The 21,913-nt window shown below is 47.3% G+C and overlaps 1 protein-coding gene across 2 annotated transcripts in view; it reads left to right on the top strand.

Moving 5' to 3' along the window:
* Window positions 1-21,306, top strand: part of LOC138580545 (mothers against decapentaplegic homolog 4-like) — an 880,676-nt gene extending 859,370 nt beyond the window's left edge. For both annotated transcript variants that reach the window (XM_069651176.1, XM_069651183.1), the window contains exon 12: window positions 1,824-21,306. In XM_069651176.1, the coding sequence (XP_069507277.1) occupies window positions 1,824-2,035 (212 nt within the window). In that variant the 3' untranslated portion in view covers window positions 2,036-21,306. The remainder of the gene's footprint in view (window positions 1-1,823) is intronic.
* The last annotated feature ends 607 nt before the right edge of the window (window positions 21,307-21,913 follow it).

Consider the following 21,913-nt stretch of genomic DNA (forward strand, 5'->3'; position numbering starts at 1 on the left):
TTCGCCATCCAATTCTTTTTAATGTTATATAGCGTTGTGATTTTAGCACTGTCCTCAATATAGTTGCCACATAACCCAATCACCAACTGGGTATCATCAGCGTAGTTTGTGAAAAATGCTCCGATACAGCCCCTTTTCATGCAGCAGCATCTGGCGAGAAGTACAGGGAACCTGTCCCTGACTGAGACAACTTCAGAATAAGCTGGCTCTACTTTTATAGCCAGACTCCCCTCATCCTGTTGACTGCTGACTGGTGGAAAGCCCTGCTTAAAGGATTGGCTGGCAGGGTGTTTTCACTCTGATCTTCCTGTTTTAGGCTTTCGTTCTTCTATTGGGCAGTTGGGCTTCTATTAGTTCAATTGTGGTTTCACTTTATTTGCTGTTAAGCATCCTTGTTTTATCCTGGGCTCCTTTTAAATATGTTTTCCTATCCTTAAGGGTCAGGTTTTTTTTAAATTAATTTAAGTACCCCTTACATTTCCCCAGATATCCTATTGAGATTTGAACCCAGGTCCTCCCAAAGGCTCTATGAAGTTCCAAACAACCGCAAGTTTTCCTGGCGCTATCAAAGGAAAAGACTAGGGCCTTTCCTTTGAGGTCCTGCGGTGTCTCTGTCGTCTTCTCTCATCGACCTACATCCCTCAGAGCAGAGCACGCCGCCATCCCGGCTCCCAGTGTTTCAGCACTGGCATGCCAAGTGTTGGATGCCCATCCGTTCCTCCATGCGTCGTGTGCTCTGCCACTGCTTCCGCCATCCTGCTCTCGTAGGTAGGGTCACTACCACCGGCAGGTAGTCCTGGGTAAGGCTCTTGTGTGAATCGCGGCACTGCAATTCACCAAACTTCCTACATCTTCAACCTCCACACTGCCTCCTGTTATGCTCCCAAACTCAGTTCTGCATCTTCATATATGGCCACCCACAAGTCTGCCCCCCATTCTTACCTGTCCTAGTATGCTTCCCCTCTTACATTTTGTCTCTGTCCAGCCCCTTCTGACCCTCCAGTCTAAATTCTGTCCCTTAGTACACACCAGCCTCAGCCCTGCTCCCTGTTACACATCTCATTACAGTTCCCTATTGCACCATCAACTTCAGGCGTGTCATTCTTACACTCTCAATCTGGTCTACCTATTCTTAAACCTACAGTCTAAGCCCAGCCATGTAAAAATGCCCCCACTTTTGATATTTTACCACAATCCTTACATGTTTCTAACCACCCGTGCTCCCTTTCTCACTTGTTCGCTTCTTTTCCCTGCGTTTGCACACAGTACTGTTAAAATAAGTAAAGTACATCACAATATTGGGTTGGGGTAACATCATTTACTCAAAAGCATTCCCATGCATCCTTCCGTGCTCTCTCTCGCTCTCATTTTCCATGCAGCCGTCTGTGCTCTCTCACCATCACATAATCCTTTAGTGTTTACTCACTGGCTGTACAGCCTTCTTTGCTCTCACCCCACCACTCTCTTTCTAACACGAAGCCTTCTGTGATATCTCTCCCTGTCATTGCCTGTGCCGCCTTCTGTGCTAGTTTTAATTCATGTTCTATGCAGCAGTGTGTGCTCTCTGACTTTCTCAGATTGTATATGCAACTTTACATCTGCTCTTACTCACTTCAGATAGGTATGCAGTCTTCCATGCACTATCACTCTATCTTGCATTCTGTCTCTCTCACTCTGTGTGTCGCAATCCAGCCTTCTGTGTACTCTGCCTCTGGCTTGCATCATATATGCAGCCTATCGACACCCTCCTGCAGCCACTATACCTTTCTGTTAAGTCTTCCATACTCTCTTTGAATGTCAATCTCTCTTTTGTTCTCCTGTAGGCCTCTCCGCAGCTGCTGGCATTGGTGTGGATGACCTCAGGCGCCTATGCATTCTCCGCCTTAGCTTTGTCAAGGGATGGGGTCCAGATTACCCTCGCCAGAGCATCAAGCATACACCCTGTTGGATCGAGGTGCACTTACACCGTGCCCTACAGCTCTTGGACGAGGTCCTGCATACAATGCCTATGGCCGACCCTGGACCTGTGAACTAACGTTGGGGCGAGTAGTGACCCGCAGAGCTTCCTGCTGATAATCAGCTGTCCGCCAAACTGCCCAACCGTATGGGCAATGGTACTATGTAATATGCTCCTGCTCTTTGCATCATGGAAGGGTCACGGAGAGAAGGCAGTTCTGAAGCCAGATAGGAGGATGTAACCTAAGAGCATGGAGTGACACACTGGGCTTTAGTTATATACTGAGGTGCCATGGTACAGCGTCATTCAACTCAATGTACAGGCTGCACGCTGTGTTTCTGACTAAACGGAATCTGACCTTATTGTTTCAAAGTCCTAGGATGGAGAGCAACGCCAATAATGGATGGAAACTGATTTGCAAAGTGCCCATCGTGGTGAAGGAAATTACTCGCCAAGAATTCTGTGTTTTGGCAGAGCACATGGAATAAAAGAACAAACCCCACTGCCACACCTTTCTTAAACAGCTACACCTCAACGTCAGCAAATCCCTTAAAACACAACTACAAGGCTTACTCTTTTGTAGTTATCAGAATGTGCCTGTTGCTTACTATATCTAATGCTGTCTGAACCCTCAATTTCCTTGTTCGTTGATCCAAAGACAAAACCTGGTACTGAAAACAAATCTCGAAACTTACCCCATCTTTTGTTGATTGTTACATCATTCTAGTTTATTTTTTTACACTAAAGGCCAAAGTGAAGGTTAAAGTACCAAAACGAATCTGCAGCTCAGCCAGGCTGGTGTTTGTGAACACTAATAAACCCTACTCTCCTTGGTAGGAAGAGCAGCCCTATATGGCTCTTGTTGCTGGGGCTTGGCACTGATAAATACTTTTTTTCTCCCCACAAGGCTAGTCCCTTGTTAACCATAGAGGTGTATGTTCTCTGTTGTTTATAGCTTGTCCCCCAAAGGTCTAGCCCGCTTGCAATCATTAAGAGGTTTTTTCTACTAAAAATAACTATAAAGTAGGCTCTTTCTTTGCATCTCGTACATGTTACTTTGGATCAGATGCTCACTTAGTTTTGTAACTTTGTGACAGGTTGATTGAACATAAACCCAAATGTATCACCTTTTATAATTGGAAGTGTCGCGCTTGTTGGAGATCCATCACCCCAACACTTAGGATAGTCGAAAAATGGAAGTGGCAGTTAAGACAACTGGATGCTAAGGTACAACTAGCCATATACTAATGAGTCTTATGTGTGAGTGAGACCTTTTTGCCAAGCACTTGAAGAACCTGCATAGAAACGGACAGCTGAAAACAACCACTTGGCACAGTGAGCATGCCTAACTCCCAAAAACATTGTAGCACCAGCTATCCCTAGTTAGCCTCTATCTCTGTTCATAAATGCAAACGGTAAATATAGTGTAAGTCTCGCTACTGTACCCAAACTACATTGTACTGAAATATGTGCAGTGAGTAACTTATGTGCTTCATATAAGTCAATGGTGTATAAAGGGGCAAGTGTTTAGCACAGTGACTTCAAAGTCTCTTGCTGTATTGTACACCTCTTGCCAGATATTTGTAACATGACAAAATCGTGAGAAAAATAGATTCCCTCTCCTTCCCCCACCGTTTTTCTTCTTTGTACTCATAAATGTAAGAGCCAGGAAGGTTTTGAAGTTCCTACTCCACCAATATTTTACACAAGAAAGCACCCGCAGGAATAGCATTCGTTACTTTTTGAAACAGCCATCCTAACTGCTCAGATAACTTGAAGCACAGGCAGTCTGCATCTCTGAAAAAGCCAATGGTTGGGCTGTCTATGTTCCCTCATGTCTCCAAATGTGTTTATAGTTTTGCTACTGTCCTAGACTGTGGGTCTAAGGGAAACAGGTAGAGTGTTTACCAGAGTTGAAGTCGGAGATAGTGTTTAGGGATAGACTCTCAACCCTAAATAATCTTGAAGTCTAACTGAGCCATCTACTAAGTCAGATATCTTATCACTAGGCCCGAAATTGTGCTATACAGACTGTGCATGTGAGCAGACACACAAACATAAGTAGATGGTCACAACAAACCTCAAGTACAGGAAAATGTGTGGCAGACAGCGCATGACCAATATGGGGCTGCAGGCAGATTCTCAGTGTAATCTTTCTGCTTACTCAGCCTGACTGGGACTGCAAACATGCGAGAAGACTGAAATAACTGCATGTGTATTAGCTGTGGAGTAATATGGATCCTCTATGGCAGGTTTATCAAGATGTCCAACAGGCATGCAGACTGGTGAAAATTGGCAATATCGTTCATGGATTAAAGACCTTGATGGTTTTTAAACCTAGATTTGCTCAACTTTAATAGGGATGCAAGTGGCTTGGTAGAGATTTTAGTTCGTCTGCAATTTGTAGTTCACATAACTTTCTATAACTCCATAAATGTAAATGTCCAGGTTTTCTTAATATAGGAATTACTAGTGATCCTTTGCCCTTTGCTAAGCACTGCCAAACTTGCTTGATAAGGCAAATGAGGCACACAGAGACTGTGGTTTTGCCATAATCATCCTTTTGGTTTAGGGCGGCTGCAGGGGGCCTCTCAAATGGATTAGCAGGGATTAGAACTCTGGTCTCCTCTGATCGAAGATAGCAACATTGACGTTATAATCCATCTCCTAAATGGCACACACAGGCCCACATAACTCAAATGCGAACTTATCCAGTATGTACACAATATTATACCAAAGATGTAAACGAAAAATGCTTCATACACATGCCCTGACAATCCCACACACATTTACACATCACTGTACAGCAAAGTACAAACAAATACACACACAGATGCCCGCACACGTGTGTGTGTGAACACACATACAGTAAAGAGCACATTACTCTTTATTGAAGGTACAATGGGCTTTTAAACGTCACCTTTACATTACGAAACAGTTTTCCTTTACAGTAAAAAGGTTTTTGCACCTGCATAGGATTTCACTTAAATTATATTTCTAAGGATATAAAAACAGTACTTGTAGTCTTTGCTCCAGATACAGGGGGGACCTTTTCCAGGGCTAATAATGGCACTGAGAGCGAGAGTATTGCTATTGATATTGATATTTTATTTCTATCACGAGTGCGGAGCAATGGAGAAACAGATAAATAATAATAAATAAATAATAAAGGCAACAAACCGTGATAGTGCAGCCAGCAATTGGCAAGTGCTGGGTTTAAGACAGCGGACAGGGTAGGTATGATAAGTGCAGGAAGAAAAAAGGTGGGGCTGTATGGGTACAGATACAGACCCCAGTGCAAGGGATGGCCCGGAGGCAGTGCGGGAGGGTGGCAGGGTGAGCAGGTACCTGGGCCTGGAGAACAGAGGGTGGCCAGGTGCACGGTGCCAAGAGAGAACAGATCAGCAAGGGAGAGGGGGAGCGAAGGCAGAAGCAAAGAGGAAGGTCTTGAGGTGCTTCCGGAACCGGAGATGGTTCTCCTCAAGTGTTAGAGTGGCAGGGAGGCTGTTCCAGAGGTAGGCCCCAGCCGAAGACAGAGATATACCCCCAGTTCGTTTCTTTGAAAAACAACTGACCCTGAGGGAGTTAGAGGAGCAAAGAGCTCGAGAGGGGAGGTATTTGCGGAGAGATAGCTGAAGGTATTTAAGTAAGCACATCTAGTTAGACTGTAGCTGTAACCTGCTACTCGATGCTTACTTACGCTGATGCAGGCCTCGCATTGGTACCTGCTAGTTGGCACAGCCAATCTGCCCATGGGTTAAGTTAGTCATTTTTTTCTGCTTCTAGTGTCCACTCAGTGACTGTCTTGGAATTTCAGCTAAACTTATAATGGCCGCACCCTACGTCTGGGATCTAGTTTATTCTGTGCTATCCTTTGCATCATCTAAGTTTGACCAATTGAGAGCCAGATTAATAGCATGTCTTTTTGTGAGCAACAAGGTGTAACAGCCATATACATTATCACCTGACAGCACTATGACAACCCTCTGAATAGCAACCCAGAAACCAGGAAGAAACAACTGTAATCTGCTCCCCAAGCATTTAAGCACTATACATTCAATAAATACAAACATAACATCCTCTGCAAAATGTGTTTACCTGTCTTTTGATCAGGTATAGAAGAGGGCATCACTCCAGGTTTGAGGACTCTCTACAGCCTTTTGGTAGCCTTAAACAGAGGTGTAAGGCCATATACATGGCCCACAAAGTGTTTGGTGAATATCACCTTACTTTTCTCACAAATGTATGCACCATTTTCCTTAGTATTCCTGTAGGTCACAGGATGGGGACTACCAGTAATTGCGCAATTACAGATAAGGGGTGCAGATAGTTCTAGGTGAGGGGTCTCAAAGTTTGGGACTCCTACCCACTCACAATGCAGTTAATAACAGACCGGCACACCTTTCACAGACTCATAGGACCAGACTTTCAAAAATGAGCACAAATGAAAGAAGTGCAAGGAATGCGCTCATTTCGTTTGCAATCATTGCTTAATTGCTCAGGTCACCTTATTCTCAAAGGAGATCTGACCATTTCTGGAGGGGCTGGACAATAGCCAATGATGCACTGTCCAACCACCTTGCATATGCTCCTGACACTGATGTACGACAGGGTCCCAGCAACTATGGTTTCACCGAGACAGGCCACCAAAGGACCCATCTTTGTGAAATGCTTGAGAATTTTTTTTTTTTCCATCCCTGTGTGGGGGATGTAAATGGCAGCTTTCACACTAAATCATGACAGGGTCAGAAATTACCCTGTCCTGATTTGCGCCTCCCCCTGCGCTGGTCCTACCAGTCACAAGGGGGTATGCCTCATATCTGGGAATTTAAAAGCGCATCCCATTTGTGAATTTGGGGTGCACTTTTAAATACCCACAAATGTCCCTTTATTTGTGCAAAAACAGGAAAAAGGACAACTGAATCAGCGCATCTCCTCCCTTGCACCAAAAATAGGTTTGAGAATCTGGCCCATAATGTCCTCGTTGTATCCCCAGTAGCTATTTTCTAGTAGCTAGTTAATGGAATTTGACTTCTCTGCCCCTAGAAGACATCAGAGGCCATGTGTTGTGCAACCGAAAAGCCAGCAGATTGTTAGTGAATATTTAAAGCAATATAAATATATTTCTGAGGCTTGTGGATCTTCTTAGAATCGCATGCTTTGCAAAGGCCGACATCTAGCGGAAGCTGCAGAGTATTGCACATGACGTTTTTAGAAGTTCGAAAATGGACGTCGACTGGGCATGTCTGTAATAATATCCCTAGTGTGACGTACCCTGTACCCATGATCCCTCACGCGTCAAGGTCTTTCAGATTATTTTTTTCCACCATCGTGAATAGTTGTGTATCGCGGAGTCCCATAGCAAAAGCTACTTTGGAGTTATTTCCATTTAAATTAAACTATCGGTTACCGATTGACGCACCTTTTCGATGGCTGACCTTCGGAACCATCTCACCACCTGATTTCTGGACAACGAGACAAACGTTTGTTCAGACAAGTGTTGGACTACACCTGGTTTCCGCCTACCAGTAGGGAGAGCGGAGGGGGGGACTGATCCTGTCTGAGAATGCCTGCCCCCATTCCCACCACCTACTACCTTTGTCTTCGTGCCTCTTTGTCCACACTTCATCATGGAACAAACTCTGTTTATATTTTGCCACAAATGCAATCGGAAGTTCCCATGGAAAGACACACATGTGTAACCACTGCCTTCACTGTGATCACTTAGAGCACACTTTTTAGGCCAAAAACCCTCAACGAGTGCCGAACAAAGTGGTGGGCGGCACACGGCATAACGGCGGAGTTGCAGAACGCTGCGGGCATCTTCAAATCAGATCACAAAGACCGATGCAGCCGAGACTCCGATTTGGAGCTCGAAGACATAACTGAGGATGCTCCGGTTTACACGCGCCTGTCCACAGCTTCGAAAGGCAGTCGCAGAGCACTGCTATGAGGAAGGACTCTGGTGACGTCGGCACTCACACGCCTACCCCTAAAGCACACACCCCAGGGCCTTTCCTCAGCAGAACCGCCGAAGGAAGGCTGCACGCCAGTGGTAGGCGTATCTCCACCTACCGATTCACTGCTGACAAAGCCTGCTGTGGTTCCGCCACCGCACTTACCACAAGGCGTTCATGAAGGTACTCCAGCAACGGGCGTACATAAACCCTGTTCGACGGAGCTGGCAGAGACACCGAAACAGCCATCGAAAAGACACAAATCACATTCTCCATCAGAAAAACATCACAAGGAGACTCCTGGTGCCTCTGAAGTCTATGAGGAAGGCCCTTTACCTCTCATCATCCCTTCACAAAAAGCATCCAAGGGAAAGCCCACAAGATACCCCTAGGGCTGACTGTCCTAATGGAGGCCCAATAGAAACCCCCAGGGCAGAGTCTAATGTGGTGGTGTTCCCCCCAGCAGAACCAGCACTTACTGCAACATGGACCCAAGCTAGGTTTGAGGAAGGCATGGTTAAAATATCATCCTTTGTCGACTTCATGAGCAGGTTGCCTACTCCACAAAAACCTGTCGAACAACTTCCAGGGCCAATGGGACCTACTCAGCCCCAGTGCCCTATGTAACCCACTATCCCAGGGCCTAACCCTACCATCACACCCCAAAAGGCCTCTCAGGGTTCTCAGCAGGGAGACTTAGAATCTGATCAAACAGACCAGGACATTTGGGACATCGATCAGGATGATCCTGATCAGGATCCCAACGATACCTACCTACAAGACCAGGAGGACCTGGATCTCACCATTGATGCCACAGCAGTCAAAAGTGGTCATACTTCACACATAGCCGACCAGCTGCTATATAACAACCTGCTAAAAAAATGGTAGCACACCATTTCGGCATACAAACAGACGAGACAACCCCTAACGGAACTGATTTTGTTGAGGACATTCTCAATGAGAAAAATCCCACTAGTCAGGCTATTCCTCTAGTAGAATCCATCAAGAAGAGGGTCTCTCCATCATCTGTCGACCCCCCCCTCTTACTCACTAGGGCAGTCAACCCAAGGGTGGAAAAGATCTTTGAGCCATCGCCATCCAATCCTCTCTATATCAGAGGACATGTTAAGCCAGATTCTCTAGTAGTCACTACCACCAGGAAGAGAGCTGCTGTTCCACTCTCCACCTACGAGGCAACCCCGAATAAGGATTGTAAACAGCTCTACACACTGGGCTAGCATATTACTACCTCTTGTGCATTCATAAGCAGAATAGCTAACATCACTCTGCTGCTTGCCAGCTGTAACAGCACCCAGTGAGATGAGGTTCTTAAACAGCTAGACTACGTGCTGGAACCTACACGATCACACCTGCTTAAGGTGGCCACAGAGGGGAAAACTTTGTCACAGAATATTCTAGAGAACGTTCTAGACTCTGCTGACACCTCTGGAAAAGTCATTGCAGAGGGAACACTCCTAAAGAGGCACTCATGGCTCAGAGACTCAGGCTTCAAGCCAAAAAACGCAGGCGGCTCTCATTAATATGCCTATTGAGGAGGCAGTCCTTTTTGATAAAGCTATGGATGAACAGCTGGAAACTAGAAAGAAGGAACATGAAACCATTAAGACACTGGGTCAGATTTCAATCAAGCCTTTTTTTTAACAAAAAACAAAATTGAGCTTTTCATGTGCAAGAATTCAGCAGATCTAATCAATCTGGTTCTGGAACATCTGGTACCTCCTTCTACAGTCCTCAGGTCAATTGCCCTACCAATACCAGCAGACAGGTTTTCATCATGGAAAAGGGCGAGGCAGGGATGCAGCTTCTAGAGGCACAGCAACCCCTGCTGCCAAATGATGGACCGCTTCACATTCCCTCCCTTGTATCCCCAGTCGTGGGTCGTGGAACACTCTTTGCAATAGGAGGGAATAATTCAGAAGGCTCGGTACTCGACACAGTGGCCAGGGGATACTGCGTGGAATTCCTGGAAACACCTCACCACCATTCTCCTCGAGTATTAAAAATGTCCTCAGAACATTTCAAAATTCTGCAAGAAGAAATCAAAATACTGTTTCAAAAGGGAGAAATCGAACTGATGACATTTCTGGAAGAGAATCAAGGTATTTATTCAATGTACTTCCTTGTTCCAAAGAAAGATCTGACAATGCGCCCAGTGTTGGGCCTTTGCTCTGCAAACACGTATGTCAAGCCCCAGAAATTCAGGATGACTATGTTGCAGGAGGTCATCCCACTATTGAAACTAGGGGATTACATGGCAACATTGGGCCTCATTACGGGTCCGGCGGTAACCGTGCCGGTCAAACCTACAGATAGCCGCCAGACCCGTAAACAGTTACCGGCACCTGGCTTGCTGGTAACACCAGGGTATTACAACCCTTACTTACTCAAAGTACAACTAGCTGCTCTCTCCACTTACACCGCATCTCAAAGCAAAGTTTTGTGGTGGAAGTTGCTGGTAGTTAAAGCCTTCATGGAGGGTGTTACCAACAGTTTCTAATCCTACTCCTGGCTGGGACCTCAATATCGTACTCACAAGACTCATGGGGGGCCTCCTTCGAGCCAACGAGGCCAGCCTTAAACATCTAGCATACAAGACAGCTTTTCTTATAGCCATTACCTCTCTCAGAAGGGTCAGTGAACTTCCTGCTTTTTCCCAAAACCCAACAAACACAGCAGAAAAAAGCCTTCATACATTAGATGTACGTAGAGCTGTCAATTTCTACCTTCAAAAGACTACACCTATCAGAAAAACAGATTGTGTCTTGTATCTATAGCTGCTGGAAGCGAAGGGGACCCTATCTCTAAATCAGCTATTTCTAAATTGATTGTCAACTGCATCCAACTCTGTTATTCTCTTGCTAAGAGAACATTGCCAGTTAAGCCTATAGCACACTCAAATTGCGGCACAGGAGCAACTCCTTCATAGCAAATGTACCCCTAGACACCATTTGCAAGGCAGTTCAGTACACGCCTTCACCCAACATTACTGTCTAAACACACATTCCAAGGGTGATAAACAGGTGGGACAAGCAGTGCTGAAACATCTTTTAGCAACGCTACCTTCAAATAGCCCACCTCCTACAAGTATTGCTCGCTAATGTATGCAAAGCATGCTATTCTAAGCAGATCCACAAGCCTCAGAAGGGATACATTAATCACCGTAATCGTATTTCTGATGCTTGTATCTGCTTAGATTCACATGTGCCAACCGTTCCTCCCCTCTTGGAGTTTACGGTTCTCAGGGAAAAACATAGATTATTCACACCTCATGGTTTCTACCTACACTCCACCCTTACAATTTACACTCCCTCTTGTCAGAAACAAATAATATGAGGGACTCGACACGTGAGGTATCATGGGTACAGGGTACGTCACACTAGGGATAGTATTACAGACACGCCCTGTCGATGTCTGTTTTTGAACTTCGAAAAATTGCATGTGCAATACTCTGCAGCTTCCACTAGATGGTGGCCTAGGTAAACCATGTAAATCTAAGCAGATACAAGTATCAGAAATACGATTATGGTGAGTAATGTATACCATATATATGTGTGTAGTATAATCCATTTGAGACAAGTCACACATGCCACAACGTCACCTAGTAGCTATCACTGGAAGTTCACATCCAGTTCAGAGCCACACTAGCACATCATTGTGGGAATGCAAATTAGTCCAAAGCAAGCCTTTTGCTCCAGAAAATTGTCTTTGTTTTACAGGGCTGTGCTACTTTATACATAGCTCTATCAACCCAAGACAGACCTTTCAGAAGGCTGCCAGACAACTACATACCTAGTTTCACCCTTATTAGGAATCGTCAGTACAGACCCAGCAAAAAGGAGATCCTGGCAATTTCAAGGGATCCAAAGACACTCTTATGAGTGCTAATTCTCTTTTGTTTCACCTGCACCCCCTGTGAAGCAATTACCAGGAAGAACTCTGAGGGGATGGAGTTTTGCTCGACAGTAACTGTCAACTAACCTACAAAATGAAGCCACTAGTGTCTTCAATTTAGAAATACTTGCTGCAGTGTTTTGGTGCAAGGATATATGGGACTCTAATCAAAGTGATATTTTGCACCTTCAAAACCTCTCTAATGACTAAATAGGGCATGCATTAGTGCTTGTAGGGTAATCTGATTCTCCCGCTAGTGGCAGCCTTGGGAGTGACCTAGCATTACTTTTCCCAATAACTGACACTGTTTGGGTGGCTTGGGGACACCCACACTAGCCCAGGATACAGTGCTGCATATATACTGCTGCATTTTCTTTAGTGGCCTCATGCTCGCTTACTCGAGTTGGAAGTAGATGGCTGAAAGCCAGATGTATGATCCAAACACTCAGAACCAGCAGAGAAACCATAGGGTTGGATGGAGGAAGTGGCTGGAAACATTTTACATAGTACTTGGCTCCTGAGGTGGGACCAGGGAAACACGTGACTTTCAGAATTTAATTTTCTTTGAGGCAGAGAATATGGCAAAGAGTGCCTAGACATATCTGTCACCTCTGTAGTGCCTCTCCACCAGAGTCTTGTCATTGTCTGCATGGGTGTTAACAGGCACAGGAATCCCCTGTTTTCCTGTGCCTGTTTACACCCCATGCAAAAAATGTGGCCCGATTGCTGCTGTGCACACATGAGCACACAGCAGAAATCGTTAATAGTGGTCGACATGGAAAAAACGATAACTACCGTTTCAAAGCATTCATATGGATTCTCCCTGCTCTTGGCATATGCTGAAAATCAGCTAGTCGATAAGGATCCCTGTCACTCTGCTTGCCTCAGATTATTGATACAAGCGTAAACACATGCAGATTCCTTGCATAGAATGAGGACATGCATGAAGCAGATTGTCTGCCATGGTTCCAACTCGGTGCAGTGAATCTGTATAAAAGTGGTGCAGATGTGTGACAAACCTGCCAATCCAAACATGCCAACTAATACCCTCATATAAAGATGGATGGCCAAGTACAGATATCACTGTGGTCAGTCAGTAAGACTGCACAAAGACATGGCACAGCTGAGTAAGACTAACAAGTCTTTGTATAGATGCCAAGTATGTCTCCCAAGGTGCAAACTAAGTATTAACTGCAGTAATGCACACTTATGGTACCAAGCCAGAGCCTATTACAGGTTGGCAGATGAAGTACCAAGTCCAAACTACATTGCTGCCCAGACAGAATGGTTGCTCATCGGTGGAATATTGTTCTAGCAAGGCAAGCCAGCCCCACCTGCTGCCGCTGTTACATAGTTTGGTCCTGGGCTAATAAAATCATATGGAAAAAGCTTTGTTAGAAAGCTAAATAAATAGTAGCATAATATTATTTTATGTTTGACTCTCTAGAATCAGAATATTTGACAGGTACAGTCTGCGTCAGACTCCTTCAGAGCTGCAATATTGCAGTGTCCCAAAGTAAATGGAACTTATTTTACATTTCTAAACTCTTCTCTGGTTTAGCTCCTGCCAGTACTATAGAATGTTGTACAACAGATATCTGATGCGACATTTCACATGGGTAAACTGTGCGGGAACTCGTCTGATGCATTCAAAGTATGAATTCTCCAGGTACCTGGACCTTGAAAACAGTGATTCTAAAATACTTGAGTTGGTGGCTTTAGCTTCATGTGGTTGTTCAAGTGAGTTTTTAATACCTGAAAATGTTGACTCATGGACACATTTCCCTCATTGCTGCACCACCATTTCCATCTCACTCCTGTCCCCTTTCCTCCATCCAGTCTGAGCGTCCTCGCGAGAGACTGGACCTGAACCTTTTTTCCACCAGAAAAATACTTTTCCCCTTTAGATTTACTGGCGAAGGGTGGGCGGCCCTAGGAGCATGGGCTCCCTTAACACTGCCCACCGGTGCCACACCTCAGTCTCCTTTTCTGCATCAACGGGAATGGACCGCTACCACCAGTGCTCCTGGGTGAGGCCTCAAGCCTTGTAATTCCACGTGTTTTCCCCCAAATCTTTTTTTTTTTCTTTTGCAGATTTGGGAACACCGTCCACCGGTGCCCTAGTTTGTCCCTGGCACATGTCGGGTTAGACAAGCTTTAGCAGGTGCCCTTTGTGCAACAGTTCTTTCCCCACAGCAGATCCGCCAGCACTCTTTCTCCGGTGCCTTGGGGAAGACCACAGATGGGACGGGTGCTCCGCGTGTAACTCTCTCATGCCCAGGCCGTTTAAACACTGGCTTGTGCTTTGGAGAGAGCTGTTCAACAAGACTCTTCCACAGAACATCAAGGACTACGTCCAGAGGAAGACAAAGAAGGTAGGTGCCTTATTTTCCAAAGCACCCCGCAGAGGCGACTCCTTCCAGGGGAAGCCCTCTGGCGGGAGGGGTCGATCCGACCCTCGCACCTGCTCAGGGAGCACTGAGGCTCAGGCAGCTACCGGCCTCATGGCCAAGGGTTGCAAGGGCCCTACCGGTTTCACAGCCAAGGGGCCTGTGAGCTCTACCACTACCGGGACTCTTCCCGAGGGGCCTTGTCCTTATACCGGGTCCTTACTCGAGGGGGCGCCTATATGCATGGCCAGGACTACTGGCAGGGAGGACGAGGGCAAACAGGCTACCGGGTGTACACCTGAGGTGCAGGGCGGGGCAGAGCCAGTGCAGACCGGCATGCAGGCCGAGTCCAGGAACACGCCAGCTACAGTTCCACATGCCCAAGGCACAGACAAAATGGAGGCGGCACGAGACAAGATGGCCACCACTCCTGATCCGCAAAGGCGGGAACCCACACAGGCAGGTCCGGAGGCCCGCCAGCCAGGCGATCAACAGAGGAGAAGTTTTACTCCAAGGGCAGACTGGGTACCAATGACGCCCGTCACTTGGACCACGTCATACCCCAACATCTCTGGTTCCAGGTACAGTGACACCATGTACGGACCAGGTCTGGGGAGGCAGCAAGCATGTTCGCCTCTGGCGCAGGATCGCACTCAGCCCACCTGTGAAGACAGGTTTTTCCACAAATTCATGTCTCTCATGTGGTCTCCACAAATGGGCTCCTTTCTTAGGGGCATTATCAAGGACATGTTGCCCACGGCTCTGCCCGCGCCGCCCACCGCAACACAGCCCATGCTCCCAGCTCCGCAGCAGCCTGTTCCTGAGGCTCCAACAGGCCTGTTGCAGGTGCAAATCCCCACACCGAAAGCACCTTCAAAGGAGGCTTGCGTCACCACCCCTCCCCTTGGCAGACGAGGATAAGCAGGACACACCTTCCTCTTCCATGACAGGATTGTTTTTTTTCTGAATCCCCAGCCCCAGAAGGAGCTTCCTGAGGCCGGAATTCTGGCTGAGGTCCTGAGCATCAGGGCTGAGGCGAAGTCTGGCATCCCCTTAGAGAAGGGTGTGCAGGCGTTGGCCAAGAAGGGGTGGCTCAAGCCACACTTCACACAACCCATTCACAAAAAGCTGGATGCTAAGTTCAGGTAGGCCAAGGGGAACAGCATGCTACTTTCGACACACCCACAACCTCTCATCAGTTATCGCTGCAGCATCCATGTATGCCAAGCCACAGGCGTCCTCATCTAGTACTGCCATGGCAGCCCTCTTGAACAAGGAAGAAAAGACCCTTGAATCATTCGGCAAGAAGGTCTACCCTGGTCTACACCTCGGGCAGGCCAACTGAGACACCATCCTGGCTGCGGCTAATCAATGTCTGTGGAGGGAAATCGCAGACTTCCTACCTGACATCTCTAAGGACAAGCAGGTCTACCTGAGGTGAAACTCGTGGCACATGACATTATAGGGGCCACGGTAGGTCACATCGACAAAGCTAACATAGCCCTGGCAAAAGACATGAGGCGCACTGCCTGGCTAAAAGCTGCCAGGTTCAACACGGATGTCCAGGATAGAATCCTGGACCTTCCCTTCAAAGGGGGTGATCTGTTCCACTCCACAACTGATGAAGAGCTGGACAAGAAGAAGAGCAGCTCTCAGACAGCCAAGTCGCTGGCGATTCTTACCAAGGCAGCAGGGAAGCCTTTCTCACAGTCTGGCTCAGACAAGGGGCGATCTGTTGGCGGTTTCCGCTGGTTCCAGGACCGCAAAGCCAGGCAGGCTGACAGGTCTCCCTGTAAGCACAGACGAAAAACACAGCAAAGCCTCAAATATGGGGTTCTTTCAGTTCCCTTCCCAATCAGCAGCCTCTGACCAGAAGAAACTATGACAAATCTTTTCAGGGCCACTCCACCCCAGTCGGGGGCAGGCTGGCCCTGCACAGTCAGGCTTGGCAGGTGAAGTTCGCGGACGCATTGGTCATCTCAGTTGTGTGCTGGGGCTTCTGGTTACCTCTTCCGTCTCATCTCCCGAGTTCTCCCCCTCTCCCATAGATCGGTACTCCATCACTCCTAGCAGAGTTTTGCTCCCTTGTAGAGAGCAAAACTGTAGAGGAGGTCCCCCCAGCCCCAGCAGGGGCAGGGCTTTTACTCCTGCATATTTGCTATTCAAAAGAAGAACCAGGCAGGCCTGCGAGTGGCCTTGGATTTGTCTTCCCTGAATCTTTACCTACCTCTGCAGACGTTCAAGATGGTGACACCAGCGCTCATAGCTGAGACACTGTGTGCGGGAGACTGGATGTGCTCCGTGGACCTGAAGGATACGTATCTTCACGTTCCTATTGGGCAGGCTAACCGGACCTTCCTCAGGTTCCGGGTCATGGGCCTGCATTTCCAGTACAAGGTTCTGCCCTTTGGGTTAAATTCAGCTCAGAGAGTCTTCATGGGGCTCTTGAATGCGGTAGTAGCTCTCCTCAGGTTCGAGGGGCTGCATGCCTATCCGTACCTCGACGACTGGTTAGTCAGGGCCTCGTCTCTGGAGCAGGTTTGAGCCTCAGCAGGCAGGCTCATCTCCACCCTATGCGACCAGGGGTTTTCAATCAACTACCAGAAATCCCAGCTCAATCCTACACAGACGCTAGTGTTTCTGGGCCTGTTGTAGGACACACAGCAGCAGAGGGTATTTCCCGCGGGGGACAAAGTTGCAGCGATTCGGACTGCCATCTCACATTTCCGCAGCAGGTCAATCACCACGGCCTGGTGGTATTAACACCCTCTGGGCATTCTGGCAGCATGCCTCCTGGTGGTCCCGTACACCATACTCCGCATGAGGAGGCTTCAGTTGCATTTTGCGGATTCCTGGAATCAGGAGCCGGGCCATCAGGGGGCCCGGGTCTCCATCCCCCCACATCTGGACTACAATCTCAAATGGTGGCAGCAGTAGGAGAAGACTGTTCTATCCACTCCCCATAGAGTACACTATTACCATGGACTCCTCCCTATATGGTTGGGGAGTCACTCTAGGAACGCACTCGGTTCAAGGACTCTGGACCCAGTCCGACCGGCAGAATTACATGAACTGGCTGGAACTTATGGAGGTCTGGTTGGCCCTCAAGTCCTTTCTCCCGGCCATCAAGGGTAGGTCTGTGGACATTCAGACAGACATCACGACCTGCATGTACTATATCAACAAACGGGGACCCCACATCCCCGCAGCTGTGCTTGTTGACCCTGGACATCTGGGAATGCGCGATCAGTCAGGAGGTGTGGATCTCAATGGTTCACCTCCTGGGAGAATCCAACCTGGAAACAGATAGACTCAGTTGCCTGGCTGCTGACAGTTACGAGTGGCAGCTGAATGGGTCCTCCAGAAAGTGTTCAGCAGATTGGGCCAGACCACCACAGACCTATTTGCGACAGTAAACAACCGGACGTGTCAGCGATACGCGTCCTGGGAGGAAAGGGGATGCAACTCTCTAGGGGACGCACTCCAGATACCCTGGGATGGGATTTGAGCACATCCATTCCCACCCACAGCGCTGGTGCACAAGGTAGTGAGCAGGAACTCCAGTAACTTGAAGATAATCCTCATAGCGCCTCGCTGGCCGGCACAACCATGGTTCTCGGACCTGCGGCAGCTGTCATCCCAGCTGGAGATGGTGCTTCCCCTCGGAAAGGGCCCTCTACTATACAGAATGGAGGTGCAGTGCTACACCCCTCCCCGGAGAGGCTAGCCCTAGCGGCCTGGTTCCTGAGCAGCTAACGCTCCATAACCTTCAGTTGTCTAGCAACAATCTGGACACATTCAAAGTGCCAGAAGTCAGGCTACGCGCAAGCAGTACAAAAGCAAATGGATGAGATTTTGGTTTTGGGCTAAGGAAAATGGGGTGAATCCACTGACCTGCACCTTGACCAAGTCTTAACATTCTCGGCCCATCTCTCCAGGTCGGGTGTCCAGGTGGATACCTGCCGGACATACCTGGCCACTATTGGCACATACAGGAACTCCGACTCCCTTATCCTATCTTAGGCCAATCCTGTAGGCCCTGACCAGGCTGTATCCCCCGGTCAAACGCCTGCATCCCGTTTGGGACCTCAACGTGGTGCTAAGTGTTGTAGCCCACAAACCGTTCAAACCCATGGCCACAGCAGACATTAAGTTGGTCACTCTGAAGACAGCCCTTCTGGTTGGTCTTAGGTCAGCTCGCAGAGTGAGTGAGATCCAGGCGTTAGTCGCCTCAGAGCCATACACTAGATTCCACAAGGACATGGTTGTGCTTCACACGCACCCCAAGTTCCTTCCAACGGTGGTGTCATCCTTTCATATCAACGAGGAGATTGTGCTCCCCACATTCTTCTCAGACCCCAAGGAAGATGCAGAGAAAATGCTCCACTGTCTGGATGTCAGGAGAGCGTTGAAAATCCATCTGGACAGAACGAAAGGCATCCGCAAGACTCCAGGCCTGGGCAGCAAGCCTCCAAAACATCCATAGATTGATGGATGACAGCAGCGATCCAGGAGGCATACAAGATGCAACGTAAGGATCCGCTGCAGGGCATGCATGCACATGCGGTAAGAGCCAAGATGACTGCAGTCTCATTCCAGCGCCACGTTCCCTGGCAGGTTATCAGCAGGGCGGCAACATGGGCCACCCCTTTGGCCTTTTGCATACACTACTGCTTGGATACCAGTGCGAAGGCAGATGCAGCATTTGGCCAAGCGGGGCTGCGTAATCTATTTGCCTAGAGGGTCAGGCTCCTCCCCAGGGCGTTGTGTCAGTTGTAATCGCCCATACAGGATGGAGGAAAGGGGACCGGACATGGGAGTAATTAAGTGTTACCAGAGTGACTAACGTACTCCTAGTCCATAGTCCTCTTTCCACCATACGTCCCACCATCCATCCTCCTATAATAAGACCAGTGAGGTTGTTCAAGTGTAATACAGCCGACGCGTCAAAAGGGGACTGACGTGTGGCACTGGTGAGCAGGGTTAAGGGAGCCCGTGCCCCCGGTCACCAGTAAATTTAAAGGCAAAATGTATTTTTCTGGTGGGAAAAAAGTTCAGTTCCCGTACCTCGTGAGGGACGCTCGTACAGGATGGAGGAAAGGGGACTAGGAGTACGTTAGTCACTCCAGTGAGTAACACTTCATTACTGCTCACAAATGTATCACTTATCCAATGCTACTACGGTTCACCTCTTTCATGATATGACTGAGCTAGGATGACCAATAACAATCTCTATAGGGAGACCCAGAACGAATCCATTTGGGGGGTTCTGGGCCATAGAGATTTGCAGGTTAAGTAGACTACCTTCAGATGTTTACAAGGTGTGTGCTGTAAAAAGCACAAGAGATATACGTAACAATCAAGATAGTTGAGGTCTCAGTAAGGGTTCTGCAGTATTACCAATAGTAAAACCGCCCAACTCTTCTACCGTTACTGCATGCTGTTATTAAAGGGTGCCTGCAACGGTCTGCATGACTCCAAAGTTATACAGATCTTTCTGTGATTCCCCATTTTGGAGTCCAATAGGACTCTTATCGGTCCTGGTAATTACTGTGCAGGTGGTAAATACTGTATGCCGTACTGCTTTTGTGTGAAGGTGTTTGCCTCGTAAAAGCAGGCCGACACATGCGAGTAGTAAAATGCTGAGTATTCAAAAATACTGGATGTTTTAACACTATCAAACTCTGAATCGGGCCCATGGTGTTTAAACGAGGAGAGGTTGATGTGCTTTACTGAAGCACGATGGAGGAATGGTCCACTCTCTTAAAAACTGAAATGTTTACAGCTAAAATAACAAGGGGAATGTGATTCAGCTTTGGAAGAGCTGGCTAGCCTGTCACCTGCCGATGAAATGCTCTGAAATACGTATCCCCCTTACCGGACCTTTGCTTCTTAGAAGGTTGGGATGTGATGTTTTCACAGCTCTGTCGTTGTTGTAGCATGATGTTGAGAGCCTTTCTCACACACGAGTCCCACCCATAGCACTGAAACTGCAGTATGAGAATACTTTCACATGACACGTTGTTTAACAACCAGATGCTGTCAAGTTATCGTTCCGGTCTTTTTTGCAGATGCTGTCTAGGCTGGCGTCATGTCCTTACTAGTTACTGCACTGTGCAGCTTGTCGTTTTGACCAATGTTACTGATCAAATGTGCTTTAAAATGCACTATTTGCAACACATTTGACCAACAATGCACCTTTATTATTTTTCGTTACAAACTGTTTTTAAGTACTAACCCACTGCCGTTTGAGATTGTGGGCAATTATTTTGTTGTGTGCAGGCCTATATCCTGTCCTAGTGCCAGCCTAAGGTCTTCTGCTTGATTTTCTGTTGTGGAAGAACAAAATGCTTCCTTTGAGCAACCAAATTGCAACCAAATATTCTCCTGTCCATTCCGCATACTCTTGTAGAAGGCCTGGTCACGTCTGATTTCAGATTTTTTTTAAAATCTAAAATCTGCAAATTCCTAGGTATAATTTTTTTAACTGCTGCTTTAAAGTGAAATTCTGCTGTTTGCATGAAGTGCACATTTTCTGAGGCAACAAATGAGGTACTGTGGATTAATCATAAAACAATTTCTGCTCTTTATCGCATACAAATTGTTTAAAGGGCAATTTCAGCATTACGCTGGAGAGCAGAACCTCAGAAGGAAAATCCCATGTCCATATTTAACTTGGCCGAGTTCTGCTTTTTCCTCAATCTGGGCATTATAGCTCCATCTTTTCAAACAAAGCAGCTTGTCTCGTGATGTCTTTGAACAGATCACAATGCTTGCTTGAAACTTTCTTTCAGATCTTGGGTTGAAAACTGGTATTTGGACAAAGTGGTTTGACATACTCGATGTGGATTCCTGCTTCATAGACAGTAAAGCATGTGCTGCCTTTTCCAACTTCAGAGGGGTTCTCAAAGGCAGTCTCAAAACCATGTGGGTATCCCTGGTGTCAAAAAATCGGCCTCATGCTGTGCAATGTTCATGTCACTGTCTTTTATATTATTGTACATGTGAACACATTTTCCATTTTGTTAATATAAATATGAATCTTTGATGTGACTGCACCAGAGTAAATAAAACACAGTTTCCATACACACATATTGTTTGTTTTTGTGAAGTTGCTGGTAGACTGCTGGTGCCCTACAAGTCTTTAGGGTTTGTGACACAATGGGCCTCATTACAAGTTTGCTGGTCTGTTAACAACGGTACCGGTAAGCTTGCCGGTACCTTTGTTACCGGACCGGCAAACTACGAGTTCTGCTTGCGGGAGCCTTTCAGCCCGCCTAACCTGGCGGGCGGAGCGGCACCCGCAAGCAGAACTCGACGGATGCACCGGTGCATTCGACCTCCCCATTCCTATTGAGTCCATTGGGACTCAAATGGGAATGGGGAGTAAAAATTACCTGCACCCGGCAATGGGCAATTACCGGGTCCGCCGGGGCTGGAATGCCCCGGTAATTGCCCATTGTCAGGTGCTGGTCATTTCACGGCTACCTCCAGACTCATAATGACCCCCATAGACTTTTGTGCGTGCAGTAGAAACTGCTGCTACACTTCGGTATTAGAACACAGTTGTCAGAGCTTCTTAAAAGTACCTGAACATTTAAACCAAGAGAATTTTTATCGAAGATTGTCCTATGCCATGGGCAACACATTGTCCAATAGAGTATGAACTAGAATGCTGAGGGCGCTGAAGCGCACAA

Source organism: Ambystoma mexicanum, chromosome 1p (genome assembly GCF_040938575.1).
Source record: "Ambystoma mexicanum isolate Mex_15411 chromosome 1p, UKY_AmexF1_1, whole genome shotgun sequence".
Taxonomy (NCBI): Eukaryota; Metazoa; Chordata; class Amphibia; order Caudata; family Ambystomatidae; genus Ambystoma; species Ambystoma mexicanum.